We start from the raw sequence: 19,605 nt of genomic DNA, 5'->3' as shown, positions 1-19,605 counted from the left end.
GTTTTGGGGTCAGGAAGCAATTTTTCTCCAGGCCAGTTTGACCAGGATTCCTGGAGGCTTTTTGCCATCTTCTGGACATGGAACAGGGTCACTGGTGTGTATGTGGGGGGAGGGATGAGGTACAGAAGTTCCTGCATTGTGCAGGGGGTTAGACTAGATGACCCTGTGCGTTCCTTCCAACACTGTGATTCTATGAAGAGAGACTCAGTCATACAGAAGAGTATAGCAAAAAAGCACAGTAGAACATAAGAGATTTTAATTTATTTTAAGCATTTATTAGCTCCTTTTCTTCCTTATGGAGGTTAAGACTGCTTGCCACAGAGATAAAATAAATGCAATAAAATAGACTAAAATAGAAAAACCAAAATAGAAAATCATAACTGAGTACTGCTAGTAAACATGAGCAAACACAGTCCTAGATAAAACTGTCTTCTGATGCCTCTTAAAGATTGAAACTGAGGGGGCCAGGCACACCTCCCTGGGAAGATTGTTCCACAATTGTGGGGCTGTCACTGAAAAGGCCCTCTCTTGTGCACCCACCAAATGAGCTTTTTTGAATGATGGGATGGTCAGGAGGGATCTTAATTTCCAGACAGGAACATATGGGAGAAGATGGTTCTTTAGATACCCTCATTGCAAGCCTTGTTGGGCTATTGTTGTTGCCCAGCAGGAATTCATTAGCTATTAGGCCACACCTCCTGACACCAAGCCAGCTGGAATTGCGTTCCTGTGCATTCCTGCTCAAAAAAAGCCCTGGTCATCATCGTCATTAACTCTGGGCAATGTACAACATACATAAAACCACAACAGAATAAAAACCAATTAAAAAGAAGTTATGGAACCAACACTTTTAATTGGGCTCAAGAGTGGCTCAGTAGCCAGTGCAATGGCTGTATATCAGGCTCAGATGCTCTTGGTCTAGCTGTAGCATTTTGTACCAGCTGTAGCTTCTGAAGACTTTTCAGGGGTACATACAAGGATACATCTAGGATGCAGGGGCAGATTTCCGTGTAAGGACTTGATTTCTTGGCTATGCATGGGCTCAAAAACATGAGACGGTTCCTGACCTTAGTTAAAAAAACAAACAAACTTGACATCTGTTTGGCGGTCTGTCTTGCAGTGATAATGAGAGGAATGACACCCTTAACAACAACGTGGACACTCTCAGCATCCCTGTCCAGTACCCCATCAACATCATGGTCAAAGGGTAAGAGAATCGGTGCCTTTGCACCCTCCACTCCCACTTTCTTCTAGAGCTAAGGGAAGTTCTGGGCCATAGCTGTCTTTTGTACAGTTCCATGTAAGTGTCACACAAGTGTAGAATCTGGAAATGGGTGCAGAATTCATCAGCCTAAACATCTTGGACTGAACCCAGCGACTGTCCTCTGCCAAGATGGATCCACTGATTCCCTCACTTAACAGAATGGAGTCCTTGGGATCCAAAGCCTTAGCTTTCATTTGTATGTTTTAAAGTTAAGTTTCTAGCCCTTGCTGCTATGAAAGTAGGTTTGAAAGTTAGAGAGCAACACTTGGGTGAATCACAGTTGTTGTAGGGATGGGAAGGGGAAGAAGAGACCTGTGTTCTCCACCCATTTGTCTTTTCCTCGTGTCCTAGCAGAAGCAGCAAGAGGGCACTGTTGCAACAAAATCACCTTGTGTCAATTTAAGGATTAATAGGTTTATTATGGTATAAACTCTCAAGGTCAGACGCCACATAGTGTAATCCTCAATTGGATCTGTGTGTGTAATCACGTGGATAGAGAGGAAAAATTATAAGCAGTTGAGTTGAAAGACTCTGAAACGCAGGAGGTGCAGCCTGTGACGTTTCTGTGGGGCAGAGGCTTGAGAATTTGGAATGTTATCAGAAAATCTTACTGGCAAGGAAAAGGGGAGATGAGAATTAGGGCCTGGGGTGGTCTAATGTAACTGTGGTTGGCGATAGCTGGCCTCCAGCTCTCTCCCCCCCACCCCATGCCAGATCCCCTGCCACTGATGTTCCATTCAGGGCTTTTTTTGTAGCAGGAACTCCTTTGCATATTAGGCCACACACCCCTGATGTAGCTAATCCTCCTGGAGCTTACAGTAGGCCCTGTACTAAGAGCCCTCTAAGCTCTTGGAGGATTGGCTACATCAGGGGTGTGTGGCCTAATATGCAAAGGAGGTCCTGCTACAAAAAAAGCCATGCATGGCATACTTGCAAAGAAGAAAAAGTTTCCCCCTGGTAACAAGTTCAGGCTTATTCCCCCCTTCCTTTTTTTAGCTAGAACTGTGACAGTGACTACAGTGGAGTTATTGGAAGATGTCCAGTGGCAAATTGTCCCATTCATTGTTGCTAATAATAATTTATTTTCTAGCATTGTGTCTGGTATAGCCAGGAGACCCAAAGATGATCTAGCAGCCTTTACATTCTAACTCCTTTAGTGCTATGCATCACTAGGTGGCGAGCTAAACTTATTGGGGGGGGGGGGGCTAGGAGAACTCTGAGAGCTGTGATTGACCCAAGGTCACCCAGCTGACTTCATGTGGAGGAGTTCAGAATTGAACCCAATTCTCCAGATTAGAGTCCGTCACTCTTAACTACTACACCGTGCTGGTTCTCTTGTTGCTGAAATAATGGGGGTGAGCTCACCCTGCCTCAGTGTCTTGCCCTTTTCATTTTTGTGTTTATTCTTTTTCTAATACAGCTTGGAGACATCCATACAGTACATTAACTTCAGTTCTGTCCATCAGGAAAACAAGACGGTGACGCACATCTATGAAGTGAGTGAGAGAGAGAGAGCCTGCAAGGCCATGCAAAAAAACAAGTTTAGAATATTCAGGATCTGAAATGATCAGGAAACATCTTACCTGGGTTCCAGCTTTCTCTTTTGTAAACTTTCTTGCCAGTCTTCTCTGTTCTGCTTCTAATCAATTAGGACTTGGAAAGTCCAGTTTTTCCTTCCTATGAAGCTCTGGCTACTGGAGCTGGTTGGCCTTTGTTAAGTTATTATATAGGTTTCACAGGCTTTGAACAGGAGAGCTAAGGAGGCTGGGGACAGATTGTGTGGACAGATGTCTATGGAAATAAAGAGGTTCTGTATTATTAGTGAAAATAGAAACAGATTTAGAGATTGCTTTACTGGGTCTGCCTGAAGTCCATTTGTGTCACTTCTGTTTCATGTGCAGGAGCCAGATAGATAGCTAACCCCAGGAAAGCTTAGAAACAGGGTTTGTTTTTAGGGAGAAATAGCAAATTTTCATATGGATCCAAAATCATTAGTTACAGTGCTGGACTTTAGTAACTAAACAATTCTAGTGGGTGGATTTATTTCCTGCTCTGCAACAGAAAGAGGTTCATGTTTTGCTCATAGGATTTTACCTCTGGGAATGGGCATTGCTGTGCTTTTATGGGGAATATAGGGCTATATTGCATTCTGCAGAACCTGTTTCAGTTGTGTGTAGCTGGTCCTAGAGAAGGATTGTCTTGAGTAGTGCAAACGTTCATCTTTGGCCTTTTATTCCTTGAAAAATAACCTGCCATCCCCTCAGCCTCTTGCTCCTTCTCCCTCCAGGTGAAAAATGTGCCCCTGGGTGATTTCCCACCTGCTGCAGTGACAGTGTTTGTGAAAGTGCCAACCACATTGACTGCTGGGCTGATATGGGAAGTTAATAGTGTCCAGGCTGTAAGTATTATACAGAGGGATCTGGATGTCAGCTGGATGTTTGGTGGAAAGCCACCACCCCATCGAGCTAGGAACAGACAAGATAGATCTTTCTATGAATCTGAAAAATGCCCTAGCTTTGCAGAAAAATCTGAAATCTTTAAAAAATATATACATTGAGGGGTTAACCCCCATAAAACAATAGAAGCAGTGCCTGTAGCTTTAAGAAACAAGTGTTCTTGTTGCTAAGCGACCACACATTAATGCCAGCCTTCAAGCCTTGGTTTCTGTCAGTACAGAGCAGGAGTCTCCCCTTGCATTTACTGATGAATGATTTCGTATTTCGCGATTTTCTTCTCCTTTGGTCTTTTTTAAAAAGTGCAAGGAAATCAAAAACGGACGTGACTTGATACCTTGTGACCTTTATGACTCACCCAAGACTATATGCTTGTGACTGTTCAACAGCAGCATCTCCCCAAAAGCCAGTGTGATGTTGTGGTTAGAATTCCAGATTAGGAGACCCAAGTCTGAATCACCACTCTGCTGTTGACACTCACTGGGTGATCTTGGACCATTACACACTAACTTACCTCACAGGGTTATTGTGAGGATAAAATGAAGGACAGGGGAATTATATAAGCAGCTTTGGATCCCCATTGTGGAGGAAGGCAGGGTACAAATTAGATCATAGGTATAGTAGCTGAAGTTGGGGAGGCAGAAAGAAGAGTAGGTAGGCTGGTGGGTGGAATAGAGAGAAGGTAGCAAGAGAAAGGGAGAAGATATGGGGGCTTTCAAGGAAAGGAAGGAGGAGAAAATGAGATGCCCCTCACAACTCCTTGCAGGTCTTCCATTTGTAATCTACAGTTTACATGTGGCCAGATAGATAACAGAAGGACCCTATATTCAGCCGATCGACATCTACTGGCAATCCCTGGCCCAAAAGACATCTGTTTAGCCTCAGTTCGGGCCAGAGTGTTTTCAACTCTGACCTCGACCTGGTGGAATGAGCTCCCAACAGAGATCAGGGCCCTGCAGAGTCTTCTACAATTCCGCAGGGCCTGCAAAACAGAGCTATTCTGCCAGGCTTTTAGCTAACACAACAAAAAATGCAAGCTAGTGACCAATTTACAAAGAAGTATATAGAAATCAGTCCAAATGTCCAAAACATGTACATTCAAGTCCCAAAGTAGTGTGGTGACAAGCCAATCGATTAAGTACTTGTTTCTTTCCAGTCTTCGTCAGACCTGGGACCACTAACAAAAGAAAATATTATACAAAAAATTTCAGAAGGACATTCAGACACCACCAACCCTCTTCCAGTGAAAAAATATATCATACTTACATATTGATTCAAGTATATAGATTATTTACACAATTTTCAAAAAAGCAGCAATTTCACATCGGCTATAGTTCAGTATGTGGCTTCTTGCGCACCCTAATGGTGCAGCTAACATATTTAAAAAGGCAAACATCTTATTTACAGCTGCCATTACACAACACTCTTAAAGGTAAAGTAACATATTTCTAATGCAACATGCTAAAAGACACAAACACCGCAAACTATATCACAGCAGATACAACATACAAAATATTCCATACAAAGAATGTCAAATCCCATAATTTATACAAAAATACGTTATCACACAGGCAAATTATTCACAGCACTCATAATATTATAAAGAAGACCATTCATAAAAAGCATGTCAAATCATTGGTCATATTCAGTCCATATAGAGAAATGCAATTCAACTGGTGTATCCAGTATGCCTCTTTTTGCAGCAGGATCTTGTGCACATCTTCATTTCTATCTGTTCGTTCATATTTGTATAAGGTGAAAAAACAAAAATCTTCACAGTCATGATTCTTTTGCATAAAATGGCTGACCATAGGCGCTTCAATCACATGGTTCCTAAGTCTGCTGCTGTGTTCCAGAATACGTACTCTAAGGGCTCGAGTAGTGCTGCCAGCATACCTTAGGCCACACCCACAGCGGAATAATACTCTTTGACATTCATAGATAAATAACAAATTGCACACCTTTTACAAAATTTGTAATGTGGTAAGGAAGCATTGGCACATTGTAAGTGATATTGGAGGTTGTGAAATGCCACCACAAATAGGATTGCGTCGCACTTATTCCATTAGGGATAAATTGGTAAGATCTAGAGAATACCAGTCGGTCAACCATACTCTTAAAGGGCACTTTGATTGTAAAAGGTGTGCAATTTGTCATTTATCTATGAATGTCAAAGAGTATTATTTTGCTGAAAAGACTAGACCATTTGTTCTAAATCATTACTCTACATGTGCTACCCGCTGTGTCGTGTATTTGATCATCTGTGGGTGTGGCCTAAGGTATGCTGGCAGCACTACTCGAGCCCTTAGAGTACGTATTCTGGAACACAGGAGCAGACTTAGGACCCATGTGATTGAAGCTCCTACGGTCAGCCATTTTATGCAAAAGAATCATGACTGTGAAGATTTTTGTTTTTTCACCTTATACAAATATGAACAAAGAGATAGAAATGAAGACGTGCACAAGATCCTGCACTTGGGAACCCATGGATCAGGCCATATCCAGGAAAATCTGAAACTGGACCAAGATAGTATGATCTTTTCCCAGAATGCCATATTTATTATTGTTCAGAGCCAGTTTGGTGTAGTGGTTAAGTGTGCGGACTCTTATCTGGGAGAACCGGGTTTGATTCCCCACTCCTCCACTTTCACCTGCTGGAATGGCCTTGGGTCAGCCATAGCTCTGGCAGAGGTTGTCCTTGAAAGGGCAGCTGCTGTGAGACCCCTCTCCAGCCCCACCCACCTCACAGGGTGTCTGTTGTGAGGGGAGAAGATAAAGGAGATTGTAAGCCGCTCTGAGTCTCTGATTCAGGGAGAAGGGCGGGATATAAATCTGCAATTCTTCTTCTTCTTCTTCTTTATTGTGATTTTAATTAATGTTTTTAAAAACCCTAACATGGTTTCTCCGTTATAACTCATATGCTGTAAACCGCCCTGAGCCCACTTGTGGGGAGGGCAGGATAGAAAACAAATTAATAAGAAATAATTCTCCTCTCCCTAGGAACCCTTTGTGATGTGTGAACTTATTCCACTGGACAATGGCACAGAAAGGACAAAGTCCATTAAGGACCATCCTCAGCTAACCGAGGTAGATGATCTCAGTATGGGAGCTGATACTGTCGCAAGGGGAAAAAGTAATGTACCCCAAGGGACAGTTCTGTGACGAAACACAATAAGGTGGTGTCCTCCAGGCAAGTCCAGTTGAGGGGTCAGCCTCTGCTGTTTCCCATGCCTTAATGTCCCTCATGTCTTCCACCCAGGAATTGAGCAATCAACAACCATTTACTCAGGGCTTTTTTTGTAGCAGGGACTCCTTTGCATATTAGGCCACACACCCCTGATGTAGCCAATCCTCCAAGAGCTTACAGGGCTCTTCTTACAGGGCCTGTTGTGAGCTCTAGGAGGATTGACTACATCAGGAGTGTGTGGCCTGATGTGCAAAGGAGTCCCTGCTACAAAAAAGAAGCCCTGCATTTCCTTCTCCAGGTCTTTAAACACAGAGCAGTCAGCTGAGAATGCCCAATATGGCTTCTTCAGAATATGGCAGTGGAGTGGAAATTTGGGAAGGAAGGTGGCAGCCATAGCTGTGGATTCAGTGGGCAGTTGGCCCCTAAGAGCACTCTTGATTCAGTCACCTCTGAAAAACCTCGGGGTCTTGAAGACATTTTAAAGGGTTTTAGAAATTGGCAGTCCTTGGAGACATTTTGGAAAAGATCAGCAGCATCATGTTCAGGGCCAAGTGGCTACTGATCCCAGACAGGCTTACCTGCTGTAAGCTTCCATCCCTTAGAATGCTCCCTCCAGGGCACTGAGGTCCCTCTTCTTTCGACAATATGCGTCTCCTACTTAATCGGGAATCTAGTTGCTTCAGTGTGCTGGATGACTGGAGTGCATATTCTCCGTGCTTTGGTTCCTTCCTGCTCAAGTTTAAATCGCTGAGATAATGAACATATATGAACATATGAAGCTGCCTTATATTGAATCAGACCCTGGGTCCATCAAAGTCAGTATTGTCTACTCAGATTGGCAGCGGCTCTCCAGGGTCTCAAGCCGAGGTTTTTCATGCCTATTTTCCTGGACCTTTTTTAGTTGGAGATACCGGGGATTGAACTTGGGACTTTCTGCTTACCACGCAGATGCTCTACCACTGAGCCACCGCTCCTCCCCAATGTGTTTACAGTTCTACAATTCATGCTGAACAGTGCCTATCTTTAAGAGTAGTGGAAAGCTATCTTTTTAAAAATTGTACCTACCTAACAACTTCACTTTTATGAGTAAACTGTACAGTTAACTCTGGAATTCTTGAGCAGCTGCATAACTTTATTGGTTATTAATTACTTTGTTCTTGAGGTTATTTGATACCAGGATATCCAAGTCTGATTCCTCTTGTTCCTGAGTGGCCTTGCTTTGGGGACAGCAGCAAGAAGTAATCTCTGCCAACCTGCACAAAGTTTACCCTTATTTTTCATGGGGGTGCAGTCATTAAGTGGCAGTAAATTAAATGGGATAAAAATGAAATATTCACTCAGAAATAGCTATTCTTGGAAAATAACTAGTGTTGGCAGCTCTGGGTTCGGAGATATGTGGAGATTTTGGGGGTAAAGCCTGAAGAGGGTGGGGTTTGGGAAGGTATGACTTCAGCAGGGTAGGATGCCAGAGTCTGCTTTCCAAAGCAGTAATTTTCTCCAGGTGAACTAATATCTATAACCTGGGGATAAATTGTAATCCCAGGAAATCTCCAACCACTTTCTGGAGGTTGTCCTAAAAATAACACTTTGGAGTGTGGATATACACTTTCCTTAATACCTCTGTTTTCTTTCTACCAGTGTGCTCTTCACAAATACCACATCTATCAATGTAGCCTCGGACAGCTAAATTCCTGTGTTATCAATGTTACTGGAACAGTGTATTCTACGAGCAAAATTGAGGTAAAGATTTCTGAATAATCTGGAAAGGGCAGGGCTTTTTTTGTAGCACAACTCCTTTGCATATTAGGCCACACACTGTTGATGTAGCCAATCCTCCTGAAGCTTACAGTAGGCCCTGTACTAAGAGCCCTGTAAGCTCTTGGAGGATTGGCTACATCAGGGGTGTGTGGCCTAGTATGCAAAGGAGTTCCAGCTACAAAGAAAGCCCTGGGAAAGGGTAACTCATGGGGGGAAACCAACTCCTATCTAGCATGGGCTTACACTGGTAGGGTTGCCACCTCGGTTTGGAGATTTGTGGAGATTTGGGGGGTGGAGCGTGGGGAGGGGGGACCCTCCGTGTGCCATAATGCCCTAGAGTCCATTCTCCAAAGCTGCGATTTTCACCAGGGGAAATGATCATAAGAACATAAGAGAAGCCATGTTGGATCAGGACAATGGCCCATCCAGTCCAACACTCTGTGTCACACAGTGGCCAATACACACACACACACACACACATACTGTGACTAATAGCCACTGATGGACCTCTGCTCCATATTTTTATCTAACCCCCTCTTGAAGCTGGCTATGCTTGTAGCCACCACCACCTCCTGTGGCAGTGAATTCCACATGTTAATCACCCTTTGGGTGAAGAAGTAATTCCTTCTATCCATTTTAACCTGACTGCTCAGCAATTTCATTGAATGCCCATGAGTTCTTGTTTTGTGAGAAAGGGAGAAAAGTACTTCTTTCTCTACTTTCTTCATCCCATGCATAATCTTGTAAACCTCTATCATGTCACCCCGCAGTCGACGTTTCTCCAAGCTAAAGAGTCCCAAGCGTTTTAACCTTTCTTCATAGGGAAAGTGTTCCTACCCTTTAATCATTCTGGTTGCCCTTTTCTGGACTTTTTCCAATGCTATAATATCCTTTTTGAGCTGCGGTGACCAGAATTGCACACAGTATTCCACACAGATCCCTGTTGTCTGGAGATCAGTTGTAATTCCAGGAGGTCTCCAGGTCCCCCTTCCAAAAATTTAAGACCAGAAAGGCAACGTATTTAGCATGGGGACTACAATGGAAAGAAATTCCAAGCCTGCAGGCCCAGTACTTTTCTATGCTTATGCTTGCAATTAATATACAGAGTGCTACCAGTGGGTTTCCCATTATTATTATTATTATCTGTTTATTTATATTCCACCCGTTCCCTAAAGGGGCTCAGGGCGGAGTACAACATGAGTAGTAAAATCAACATAACAATAAAACAGCATTACAGTAGAACCAATTTCAATATACCGTCCAACAGAATAGTTCAGCAGGACCAGATGGCATTACAATACAATGCAGCAAAACAGCACAGTAGGATAATACAGCAGGGGAGGCCAACCGATGTAATGAATAGATGCCCACCGCTTCACCCCAAAACCTGGCGGAACTGCTCGGTTTTGCAGGCTCTACAAAAGGCTAGCAAGCCAGGTAGGGCCTGGATCTCCATAGGGAGCTGATTCCACCAGCTTGGGGCCTGGACTGAGAAAGACCTGGCCCTGGTAGAGGCCCATGTGCATGTCCAGCCTATTTTTAAATCAGCTGTTGCAACAGTGACCACCTAGAAGCATGTCTCTTACTTGGAAAGGAAGCTGGGGATTTCTGGATGTGAATTTTATTGTCCAGTGTGATCTAAAGCTTCTTGTTGTTGTTTTTCATTCTGCCAGCAATTCTCTCAGTCCAGCTTCTGCACAGCCTCATGGCTCACGTTTGACACCAGAAGATACTTCAATCAGTATGACAAATATGCCCAGTCTCAGGTAGCAGAATAAGCAGATGCCCTTTTTTCATTTACTGCAAGTGTATTCATGCAGTTTGCAACATTGGTTCATGACATTCCATCTGCCAGGAGTATTTTGTGAGCCAAAGTGTTAACCTCTGTGGTTTATAGGCCGCAGCCCAAATTTGCAAGAGGGGATCATTCACCAAGACTCTGGGAAAATACCCATAGAGAACAGAGAACATCAGACTGAAAGTCCTTAGATGCATGACAATTTATATTGCTAATACATGGTTATAAAATTCAGAGAATCTCATGGAAAAATTACAATGAATACATGGTTATAGATTTTACCTGGTTGCAGCCTTCTATAGCTATAATGTCCCCTATAGCTACAGTATCTAGCCAATCAGCAAAGCATTACTATGCAATGGGGAAAGCTTTGCTTTGCTTGATATTAGGTTTGGCCACCCCTGGTTTGGAATATTAAGTAAATGAATAGATTAAATATATATTTAATATTATGTGGGTGGGAAAGTGGGTGATATTGAATAAGAAATCTACAGAGCAATAAGTCTCACTAGTGCTATCTTGGATTAGATCACTTCTGCTAGAAGGGAGGGGGCTGTGGTTCTGAGCTGGAATCTGTGACCAGCATGTAAAGGCATGCTCTAGCTGTGATATCTCCAATTAAAACATCACGATAGCAGGACGTTTCTGTTTGTGTGAGCCCCTGAAAAGCCATTGCCATTCCCAGCAGACAGTGCTGAATAGATCAAACCAAGGACATCTTTTGTATGTTCATTGCTGTCTAGAGAAAGCATGAGAGAAGTATTTTTGCTGATTTAATTTTTTTTCTTCTTTTCCCTCTCTTTAGGGAAGCTATCAGTTTGTTGATGTTGAATGTAACACTGATTTGTGAATGTTGTAAATATTAATTATGCCTAGAGCCAGGCTGTCCACCTCAGACTGCTCCCAACATGACTGGTGATTTGTGTCCCTTCTCTGTCTTTCCACATAGGTCACGACAAAGGTAGATATGATTTACGTGATGAATTATCTCCCTATTATTATAGGCAGCGCTGTAGGAGGCCTTTTCTTGCTTATTCTCATCATTGTGGGACTTTACAAGGTAAGAATCACATGTGTTTTGGAAGCCCAGGGTTAAGACCTGGAAGGTCAGCTGCTTTGGAGGACTTGAATAAAAATAGGGTTTGAAAAAATAAAATATACAGTTTAATTACTTTAATGTTATGATGGATCATAGCCATAAGGTCTCCACAATACTGTGTAAAATTTTACGTTTTCCAAGCTCTGTTAGTGTTTGATCCGGTTATCTCTGATGTGGAAAATCTGTTTCAAGGCTCAGAGCAGGGCTTTTTTGGTAGATAAATCCCAGCAGGAACTCATTTCCATATTAGGCCACACCCCCTGATGCCAAGCCAACCAGAACTGCATTCCTGTGTGTTCTTGCTCAAAAAAAAAAAGCCCTCAGAGAATGCTGCACTATGAGAACTTTTGACAGCTGTTTCAGCCACTGAAATTGTATAGAGTTCCTGCTGAACCTTGTCCTTGATTTAGAGTTGCCAACATCCAGGTGGGGCCTGGAATTGTTCCAGAATTGCAACTGGTCTCCAGACTACAGCTCCCCTGAAGGAGATGCAGGATTTCTGGCCTCCTGGCGGAAACAAGGGATTTCCCCCACCCCCACCTCCTGTTTTCCACCACTCCATGACATCACATCCTTTCTGAGTTTCCTCTCCTCCTGGGCACTGATTGTCATATGAACATATGAAGCTGCCTTATACTGAATCAGACCTTTGGTCCATCAAAGTCAGTATTGTCTTCTCAGACTGGCAGCGGCTCTCCAGGGTCTCAAGCTGAGGCTTTTCACACCTATTTGCCTGGGATTGATGCCAGGGATTGAAATGCCAGGGATTGAACCTGGGACCTTCTGCTTCCCAAGCAGATGCTCTACCACTGAGCCACCATCCCTCCCTATGATTACAAATCTCCAGGAACTTCCCAAGCTGAAGTTGGCAACCCAGGTACAGCCTGGAGATTTCCCCAAATTAAATTGATATCTAGACTAGAGAGATCAATTTCTAGGGTTGCCAGGCCACAGCCAGCAACCCCCGAGAGAAATTGGGAGGGAGGGCCTGGTGTGCTGGTGTCACACTGGCATATTGACATCACTTCCTGTAAAAACCAGAAGTGACATCAGTAGACACTCTAGAATTTGCAAAATTTGTAGAATTCATAAATTCTGCATCATCTACTAGTAGTTTTTACTGGAAGTGAAGTCAATGCAAGCTGGAGCACACTCCATTTCTTCTGCTGGCACCTCAGGCACCAGTAGGCAAAGCACAGGGATGTGAGGAGGTCTCCTGCTACATTGGCAGGCCTGGCATTCCTTTGAGAAAATGGCTGCTTTGGAGGGTGGACTTTATGGTATTATTGCCTGCTGAGGTCTCTCCCTTCCCCAAACCCATATACTCTGGGTTCCACCTCCAGGACTCTAGAAATTTCCCTACCCAGAGTTCCAACAGTAGCCTTAGCCACCAGATGATATCCTGGAAGCTTCATCTATGATTCGAAGGGCTATCATATAGAGAGGATGGCGCCAAGTTGCTTTCTGTGGCCTGAGAAAGTCAGGCAAGAACCAACAGGTTGAAATTAAATCAGAAAAGCTTTCAACTATACATTAGGAAGAGCTTTCTGATGGTTAGAGCTGTTCCTCAGTGGAACAGGCTTCCTCGGGAAGTGGTGGGCTCTCCTTTGGAGGTTTTTGAACAGAGGCTAGGTGGCCATCTGACAGCAATGCTGATTCTGTGAACTTAGGGGGAGGTATTTCTGAATTTCCTGCATTGTGCAGGGGGTTGAACTAGATGACCCTGGAGGACTCTTCTAACTCTTATTATTCTGTGACTCAGAAGTTGCAATCCTAAGAGCACTTTCCTGGGAGTAAGCACCATTGAATAAAGTGGAATTTACTTCTAAGTAAGCCTGCTTAGGACTAGACCCTCCTCCCACACTACAACTACTCAAAAGTTTTAAAATATTTAATGCTCAATGTGTTAGCTCTCCAGTAAGCTTTTATTATGTTTCAGGAATGGTTTTGTCAGGTAATCTTATGTACATATGCTGACTGATTTCTGTCTTTTGTGTATTTAGATTTTTGTGTATTTTGTATATTTAGACTGTTGTTGTGAGCCATATTACTGGAAAAGTGGGATCAAAATGCTATAAAAGGATTTTAAGAGTGGCTGCTGTCAGCTCAGTCCTGATAAAAACATGACTCTGTCTGACTCCAGTAACTGGCATAAATATATTTTGACTGAATAGTCAGGGTTTTCACTACACAGAACATGTTCTGTCTTGTTTCATTTTTCATTTCATTTCATTTTATTCGATTTATATCCCGCCCTCCCCATCGAGGCGGCTTAGGGTGGCTCACAACATAAAGTTCTAACATTAAGATTAATGAATATTAAAATACATTAAATAGTTTACAGCAGTTAAAACAAGAAAACGATCTAACAGTGTGCTATCCTACAACCTTCCTTTGGGGTTTTTCGGGTACCGGTCAGTTATATGCCAACTGGAAGAGGACTGTCTTACAGGCCCTGCGGAACTGCCCAAGGTCCTGCAGGGCCCTCACCTCTTCCGGTAGCTTGTTCCACCAGCAAGGGGCTGTAATCGAAAAGGCCCTGTCCCTGGTTGACTTCAGACGGGCCTCCTTCGGCTTGGGGATTAATAGATTTTGAGAACCAGATCTAAGCACTCTCTGGGGAACATGTGGGGAGAGATGGTCCCTAAGGTAGGCAGGTCCTAGGCTATCTACTCATGGACGGACGGCCTGACTGTGTCCCAGAAAATTTGGACCTGGCGTTACAAGCCATGGCTAGATAGCTCAAGCTGAGTAGATTGAAACTAAACCCAGCAAAGACTCATCATATTGGTGACAACCCAACCCATACTTCTGGGCAATCTGGGCAAGGGGGCGCATGTAGATGTTGAACAACATCAGGGAAAGCACTGCCCCCTGAGGCACTCCGCAATCAAGCGTGTGCCTCCGGGACAGTTCACCCCCAATCACCACCCTTTGTCCCTGACCATCGAGGAAAGAGGAAAGCCGTTGTAAGGCCAGCCCCTGAATCCCCGCGTCGGCGAGACGGCAAGTCAGCAACTGATGGTCAACCGTATTGAACGCTGCCGATAGGTCTAACAACATCAGTACTGCCAAGCCGCCTCAGTCCAAATGCCGCTGAAGGTCATCCACCACAGCAACAAGCACTGTCTCCGTCCCGTGACCCGGGCGAAAGCCAGACTGATGGGGATCGAGAACGGAAGCATCCTCCAGAAAACTCTGTAACTGCAACGCCACTGCCCTCTCAATGAGTTTACCCAAAAAGGGTAAATTCGAGACCGGCCAATAGTGTGCCAATTCGGCCGGATCCAGTGTTGATTTTTTCAGGAGAGGGTGGGCCACCGCCTCTTTAAGAGGTGCTGGAAAATGCCCTTCCGTCAGGGATCTCTTCATGATATCCCTTACAGGATATCTGAGCTCCCTCTGGCAAGCTTTAATAAGCCAGGAGGGGCAAGGGTCCAGATCACAAGTTGTAGGGCATGCAGACAAGAGGATCCTGTTAATTTCCTCCAGGCTGAGAACATTGAAACAGTCCAGAACACGATCCAAAGACAGGCACGGAGCCTCGGGTTCGCATATTATGTTACAGAATATGGTACAATCCGGAGTCTTGTAATCGTATATATTGTTTCCCTATCTAATTCAGAGTAGAAAGATAGGACAGTTGTAGTAAAGATTCCACACACACACGCCCCCAATGTAGTCCCACTGATTCCCATTCCACTTCATTGTGAAGAGACTTGCTTGGCTCCAAGCTGTTAGATAACCATGCTCTTTATTTTACAGTATTCAGTATGACAGAACAGAAGTGTCTAACTCATTTGTTATGAGGGCCGGAGCAGACATAAACAAGACCTTGTCGGGCTAGACCATATGCATACCTATTTAAGATTAGACAGCAGATATATAAACTGTATAAGGTCACAGACAAACACAATTAGATATATTTTTAAAAAAACTTAAAACATGCTTAAAACATTAGCACTCATTGGTCTCAAAGGTGCTTTCTTTGTATCTCTCCCGTGCAATCCAAGAAACTGGACAAAGGAAACTCTGGCTCAGTAGCTATGCTGAGCCTGGCAAAGCAAACTCTCCCCCCCCCCTTTCCTCCCCAAGGGAGGAGCCTCAGCCAATGGAGAAAATAGAGATTTTGCTCTGTAGTTCCTGTGCAATTGAGCAAGCCTAGCAAAGCAAGCAATGATGCAGAAGGAAGCAAGAGAGGGAGAAGGAAGCAGATGACAGTCAGTTGCTCAGGGGCCTGATAGGAGCCCTCTGGGGGCCTGATTCGGCTCCTGGGCCAGATGTTTGACACCCATGTGATAGAGCTTTTAAAAGTTCCATAGATATGAATGAGAGAAAGTATCTTTTCCTTTGTAATCAGCTGGACTTAAATGTACTTAATAAGGGCAGGACTGTACTCTTTACTATCAATTTATAGTATTTTCCCAGTCTACAGAGTGCTCTTACAACAATCAAGTAGGCTACATTAGGTTGTATTGTTCAGGATTACCCAGAGACCTTCAGATGGGCTGAACAGGCATTTGAAGTTGGGATCTCTCAGAGACTGACCTAAAATATTACCCAAACTGCTGCTGATGTCTTCCTTCTCTATTGCCTATAGTGTGGATTTTTCAAGCGTAATTATAAAGACAAGATGGACCATGCAGGTGAAACTGAGACTGCGTTCCCAGCAGAAGGCAGCCTGGAGGATGATGAAGAAAAAGTCCCACAGAACGGAGAAGTAGAGAGCAAATAACCAGGGGCTGCTTCCACACTAGCCATTTGATCTGGAACGGACACTGGTTTTAACAAAGAATCCAGATGGCATTGTTGACAAACTGTTGCTGCCCCCCATTTTCTGACTTTTGTTAAAAAAAAAATTGATCTGTAGTGTTGAGGTTTTTTACATACTTAAATTTAAATGCCATGCTAGTTCGTCTATGGTAGACAGAGAAAACGTTATTGAAATTTCTCAGGGCTACTGCCCCTTTAAATCTGGCTCCTTCCCTTCTGCATCTACCTTAACGTCTGTCTTTTCAGTCATGACCAGCAAATCTGAGCGGTGGATTATTGATTCTTGTGGGGCAGGCATGTGTGAATTATTTATTTTCTCTTTGCCGTTAAAGCCGTTTTTTAAAACAATAGCTGTAATTATTCTAGAGTAAGAAATAAGAGTGTAGTGTCTTTGGCTGCAAAGAGAAAAGCACAATGTAAGTCCCCCCCCCTCCTTCCTCCCAAATAATGGAAGATTAGCTGTTGGTTCAGGAACGCTGCAGCTGAACTGGAAGTAATTAATTAGATGTCAAGCCTAATAGTTGAGTCCAACTCTTTGCAACCCCATGGACCAAGTCACACCAGGCCCTCCTGTCTTCCACCATCCTCCAAAGTCCGCTCAAATAAGCAATTATTTAAGGGTAAAACAGAAAAATGCAGGAAGAAGCGGGACTTTTGCTGATTGTGTCTTTAATTAAAAATATGCCATGCCCACACACTTTCCTAGGGCCTGCAGGCACAGCCTTGATTCCAGACTTCTGCCTACTCACTGCCAAGTCCTGTTCCCACTAGGGCACACACACTTTCCTCCCTGTGGCTATTGCGTCATAACTCTCCCCCAGGGGTTATTCCTGGTCTGACACTGGATAAGACACTGTCCAGAGCACCCCACAGTCCACCTGCCTTCCTTCCCTCTGTGGTGGTGGAAGCAACATCAAAGGCTTTGCCTCCTGTTTGTCTTAGCCAGGGAGCCTGCTCAGCTTTTGGGTTGTTACCCAACTGCCCATAGAGTCACTCAGCTCCTCCTTTTTCTAGAGGCTTGTCTGTCTGTGACATCATTTCCGGTGCCAGCCAGTGCCAGGAGCTGCTCCAGTCGCCCTGGTAAAGCTCCTGCAGGTGACGTTCTGTAATATAATAGTATTTCCATGGGGAGTATAGTGCTGAAGAATGTGACACTTCAGCTGACTGTAATAAAGGAATGGCTGAGCCATGCAAAAGTGTCCTAGAATGGAAGCAGCCCGTTTCCCTCTCGCAAATCACAGTCAAGATATCTGACCTAAGGACTTCTTCAGTGCAGCAAGTGAGGACTTTTACTCTGGGCTTTTGTGTGTGTGTGTGTAGAAAAAGCCCAGCAGGAACTCATTTGCATATTAGGCCACGCCCTGGCTCTAAGCCAGCTGGAACTCAAAAAAAGCCCTGCTTTAACTCATTATCTTATATGTACACCCTGTTGCAGAAAACAGGATTGTTATTTCATGCATTTCTAGTGTTACCCCTGGAGCCCGTTTTAGTGCTGCCAGATCCCCCCTGACCATCAAGGGTCGGGGTAGGGTTGCCAGCTCCAGGTCAGGAAACTCCTGGAGATTTGAGGATGGAGCCTTGGTAGGACAGGGATCTCAGTGGGGTACATTATCATACAGTCCACTCTCCAAAGCATCCATTTTCTCCAGGGGAACTGATCTCTGTAACGTGGAGAGGAGCTGTAATTTTGGAGGATCCCCAGGTCTCACCTGTAGGATGGTATCCCCAATCCTGTTTATTCAGTGCTTTGAAACAGAAGATGCCACATGCAGCATGTGAGAAGAAATTGGGGTGGGGGGGGGAAGGAGTTGAAAGCAGGAGCTGTGGACTAATGCAGGGATGGCCAATGGTAGCTCTCCAGATGTTTTTTGCCTACCACTCCCATCAGCCCCAGCCATTGGCCATGCTGGCTGGGGCTGATGGGAGTGGTAGGCAAAAAACATCTGGAGAGCTACCGTTGGCCACCCCTGGACTAATGCATTTGTGTGTCTCTGCTGCCTCCCGGGGGAAAGGACAGGCACTGCTTTGTATGGACATACTGTAACAGTGGTGCTCTCTCTCCACAGCTTGCGGAGAGCCGCATAGCTACGTAGGCCCTCTGCACCACCCCACCAAATGTCCGCGTACAATACTGTAAGATAACAACTGTTAATATTAAACATACAACTATAACCTTTTAAATTATCAAACTACTACTAAGCATGTATGGTTGTCTCTCTTCGCTGTTGAGCCTTAGCCAGCCCTGGTGCATCTGGAGCAAAGGGAGAAAAGGCTGCCATCTGCCTTCCCACACTCTCCATCGCACGAGACACTGCCGTTCAGGAAGGCTCAGAGCTTACCCATCCAATGGTCCCTGTGGTGGTGGCTGTTTGGTGGGAACTACCCACTAAGCTGCGCAGTGGCCTTACTCAGTTTCCTGGAAACCGAGGCAGATGACACATTGGAGAATGGTGCTCAGAAGAGCCACAGGTGGTGTGTCAAAGACCCATGGGTGGCTCCTGTGCCAGTGAGCAAATACCACGATTATAAGCGTTCTTCGTATTTAACCTGAATCAAAAGGGAGGGAAAGTTGGGAAATTCACAGTGCCTTGCTGGTTATGATCCTAACGAGGGCCTGCTTTTCGCCTGCCAGTTTCATAGCTGGTAATTCTGGAAGTGCGCTTCAGGGTTCCTCTAGGATTTTAATAGGGGCTATGAAATGGGCATATTAAACTCAGCTTCATCCTCCTTAGACGCTTTTACAAAGTTCAGCCTGAAAGGCAGCTGTCCCTTTCAGCCTCCGAGCATTTGCCTTCATATAAGTAGATAAATTTCGCAGTTCAAATTTGACCAGTTTAAACTAATACGTTTCCAAAATAATGTTTCCTTGGAAGATTTGTTGGGAATTGTTTTTAAACTTCATTTCTCTGATGTTCGTTGTTGTTTGCCTAGCAATATCCTCCCCACCCCTCAAAAAAAAGTGCTGCTGTGTTGTTTTTTACTTGAACAGCATAATCCAATCATGTTTTGTGCCTGCAAGAACATATTCCCTCCCCCAAGGTCCACAGTAAGACAGTTTGGAAAGATGAAATTTAGTTAATGTAATAGCTAAGTTCATACGAAGGGGACTAACTCCAGAATCCATAGAAGAATTAGATAGTTTCTGTTATAATGAGTGGGAATTATTTGGACAGGCATACAGAAGTGTATTCCAAGTCCCTAGATAGCATACATAAACACATTCTGAAATAATGTTAACTCTGGTGCAGATGCTGAAGAACTTGAGGGCACGAG

General features: G+C 44.2%; 1 protein-coding gene across 1 annotated transcript in view; it reads left to right on the top strand.

Moving 5' to 3' along the window:
- ITGAL (integrin subunit alpha L) overlaps positions 1 to 16,409 on the top strand; it is a 71,448-nt gene extending 55,039 nt beyond the window's left edge. Inside the window, exons 23-30 of the mRNA XM_060256636.1 lie at positions 1,121 to 1,207; positions 2,685 to 2,760; positions 3,552 to 3,662; positions 6,718 to 6,804; positions 8,543 to 8,644; positions 10,336 to 10,428; positions 11,410 to 11,520; positions 16,160 to 16,409. Of these exons, the coding sequence (XP_060112619.1) occupies positions 1,121 to 1,207; positions 2,685 to 2,760; positions 3,552 to 3,662; positions 6,718 to 6,804; positions 8,543 to 8,644; positions 10,336 to 10,428; positions 11,410 to 11,520; positions 16,160 to 16,294 (802 nt within the window). The 3' untranslated portion in view covers positions 16,295 to 16,409. The remainder of the gene's footprint in view (positions 1 to 1,120; positions 1,208 to 2,684; positions 2,761 to 3,551; positions 3,663 to 6,717; positions 6,805 to 8,542; positions 8,645 to 10,335; positions 10,429 to 11,409; positions 11,521 to 16,159) is intronic.
- Positions 16,410 to 19,605: the final 3,196 nt, after the last annotated feature.

The sequence above is a fragment of the Heteronotia binoei genome, chromosome 15 (assembly GCF_032191835.1).
Source record: "Heteronotia binoei isolate CCM8104 ecotype False Entrance Well chromosome 15, APGP_CSIRO_Hbin_v1, whole genome shotgun sequence".
Lineage (NCBI taxonomy): Eukaryota > Metazoa > Chordata > Lepidosauria > Squamata > Gekkonidae > Heteronotia > Heteronotia binoei.
This window is presented reverse-complemented; position numbering and strand designations above follow the sequence as displayed.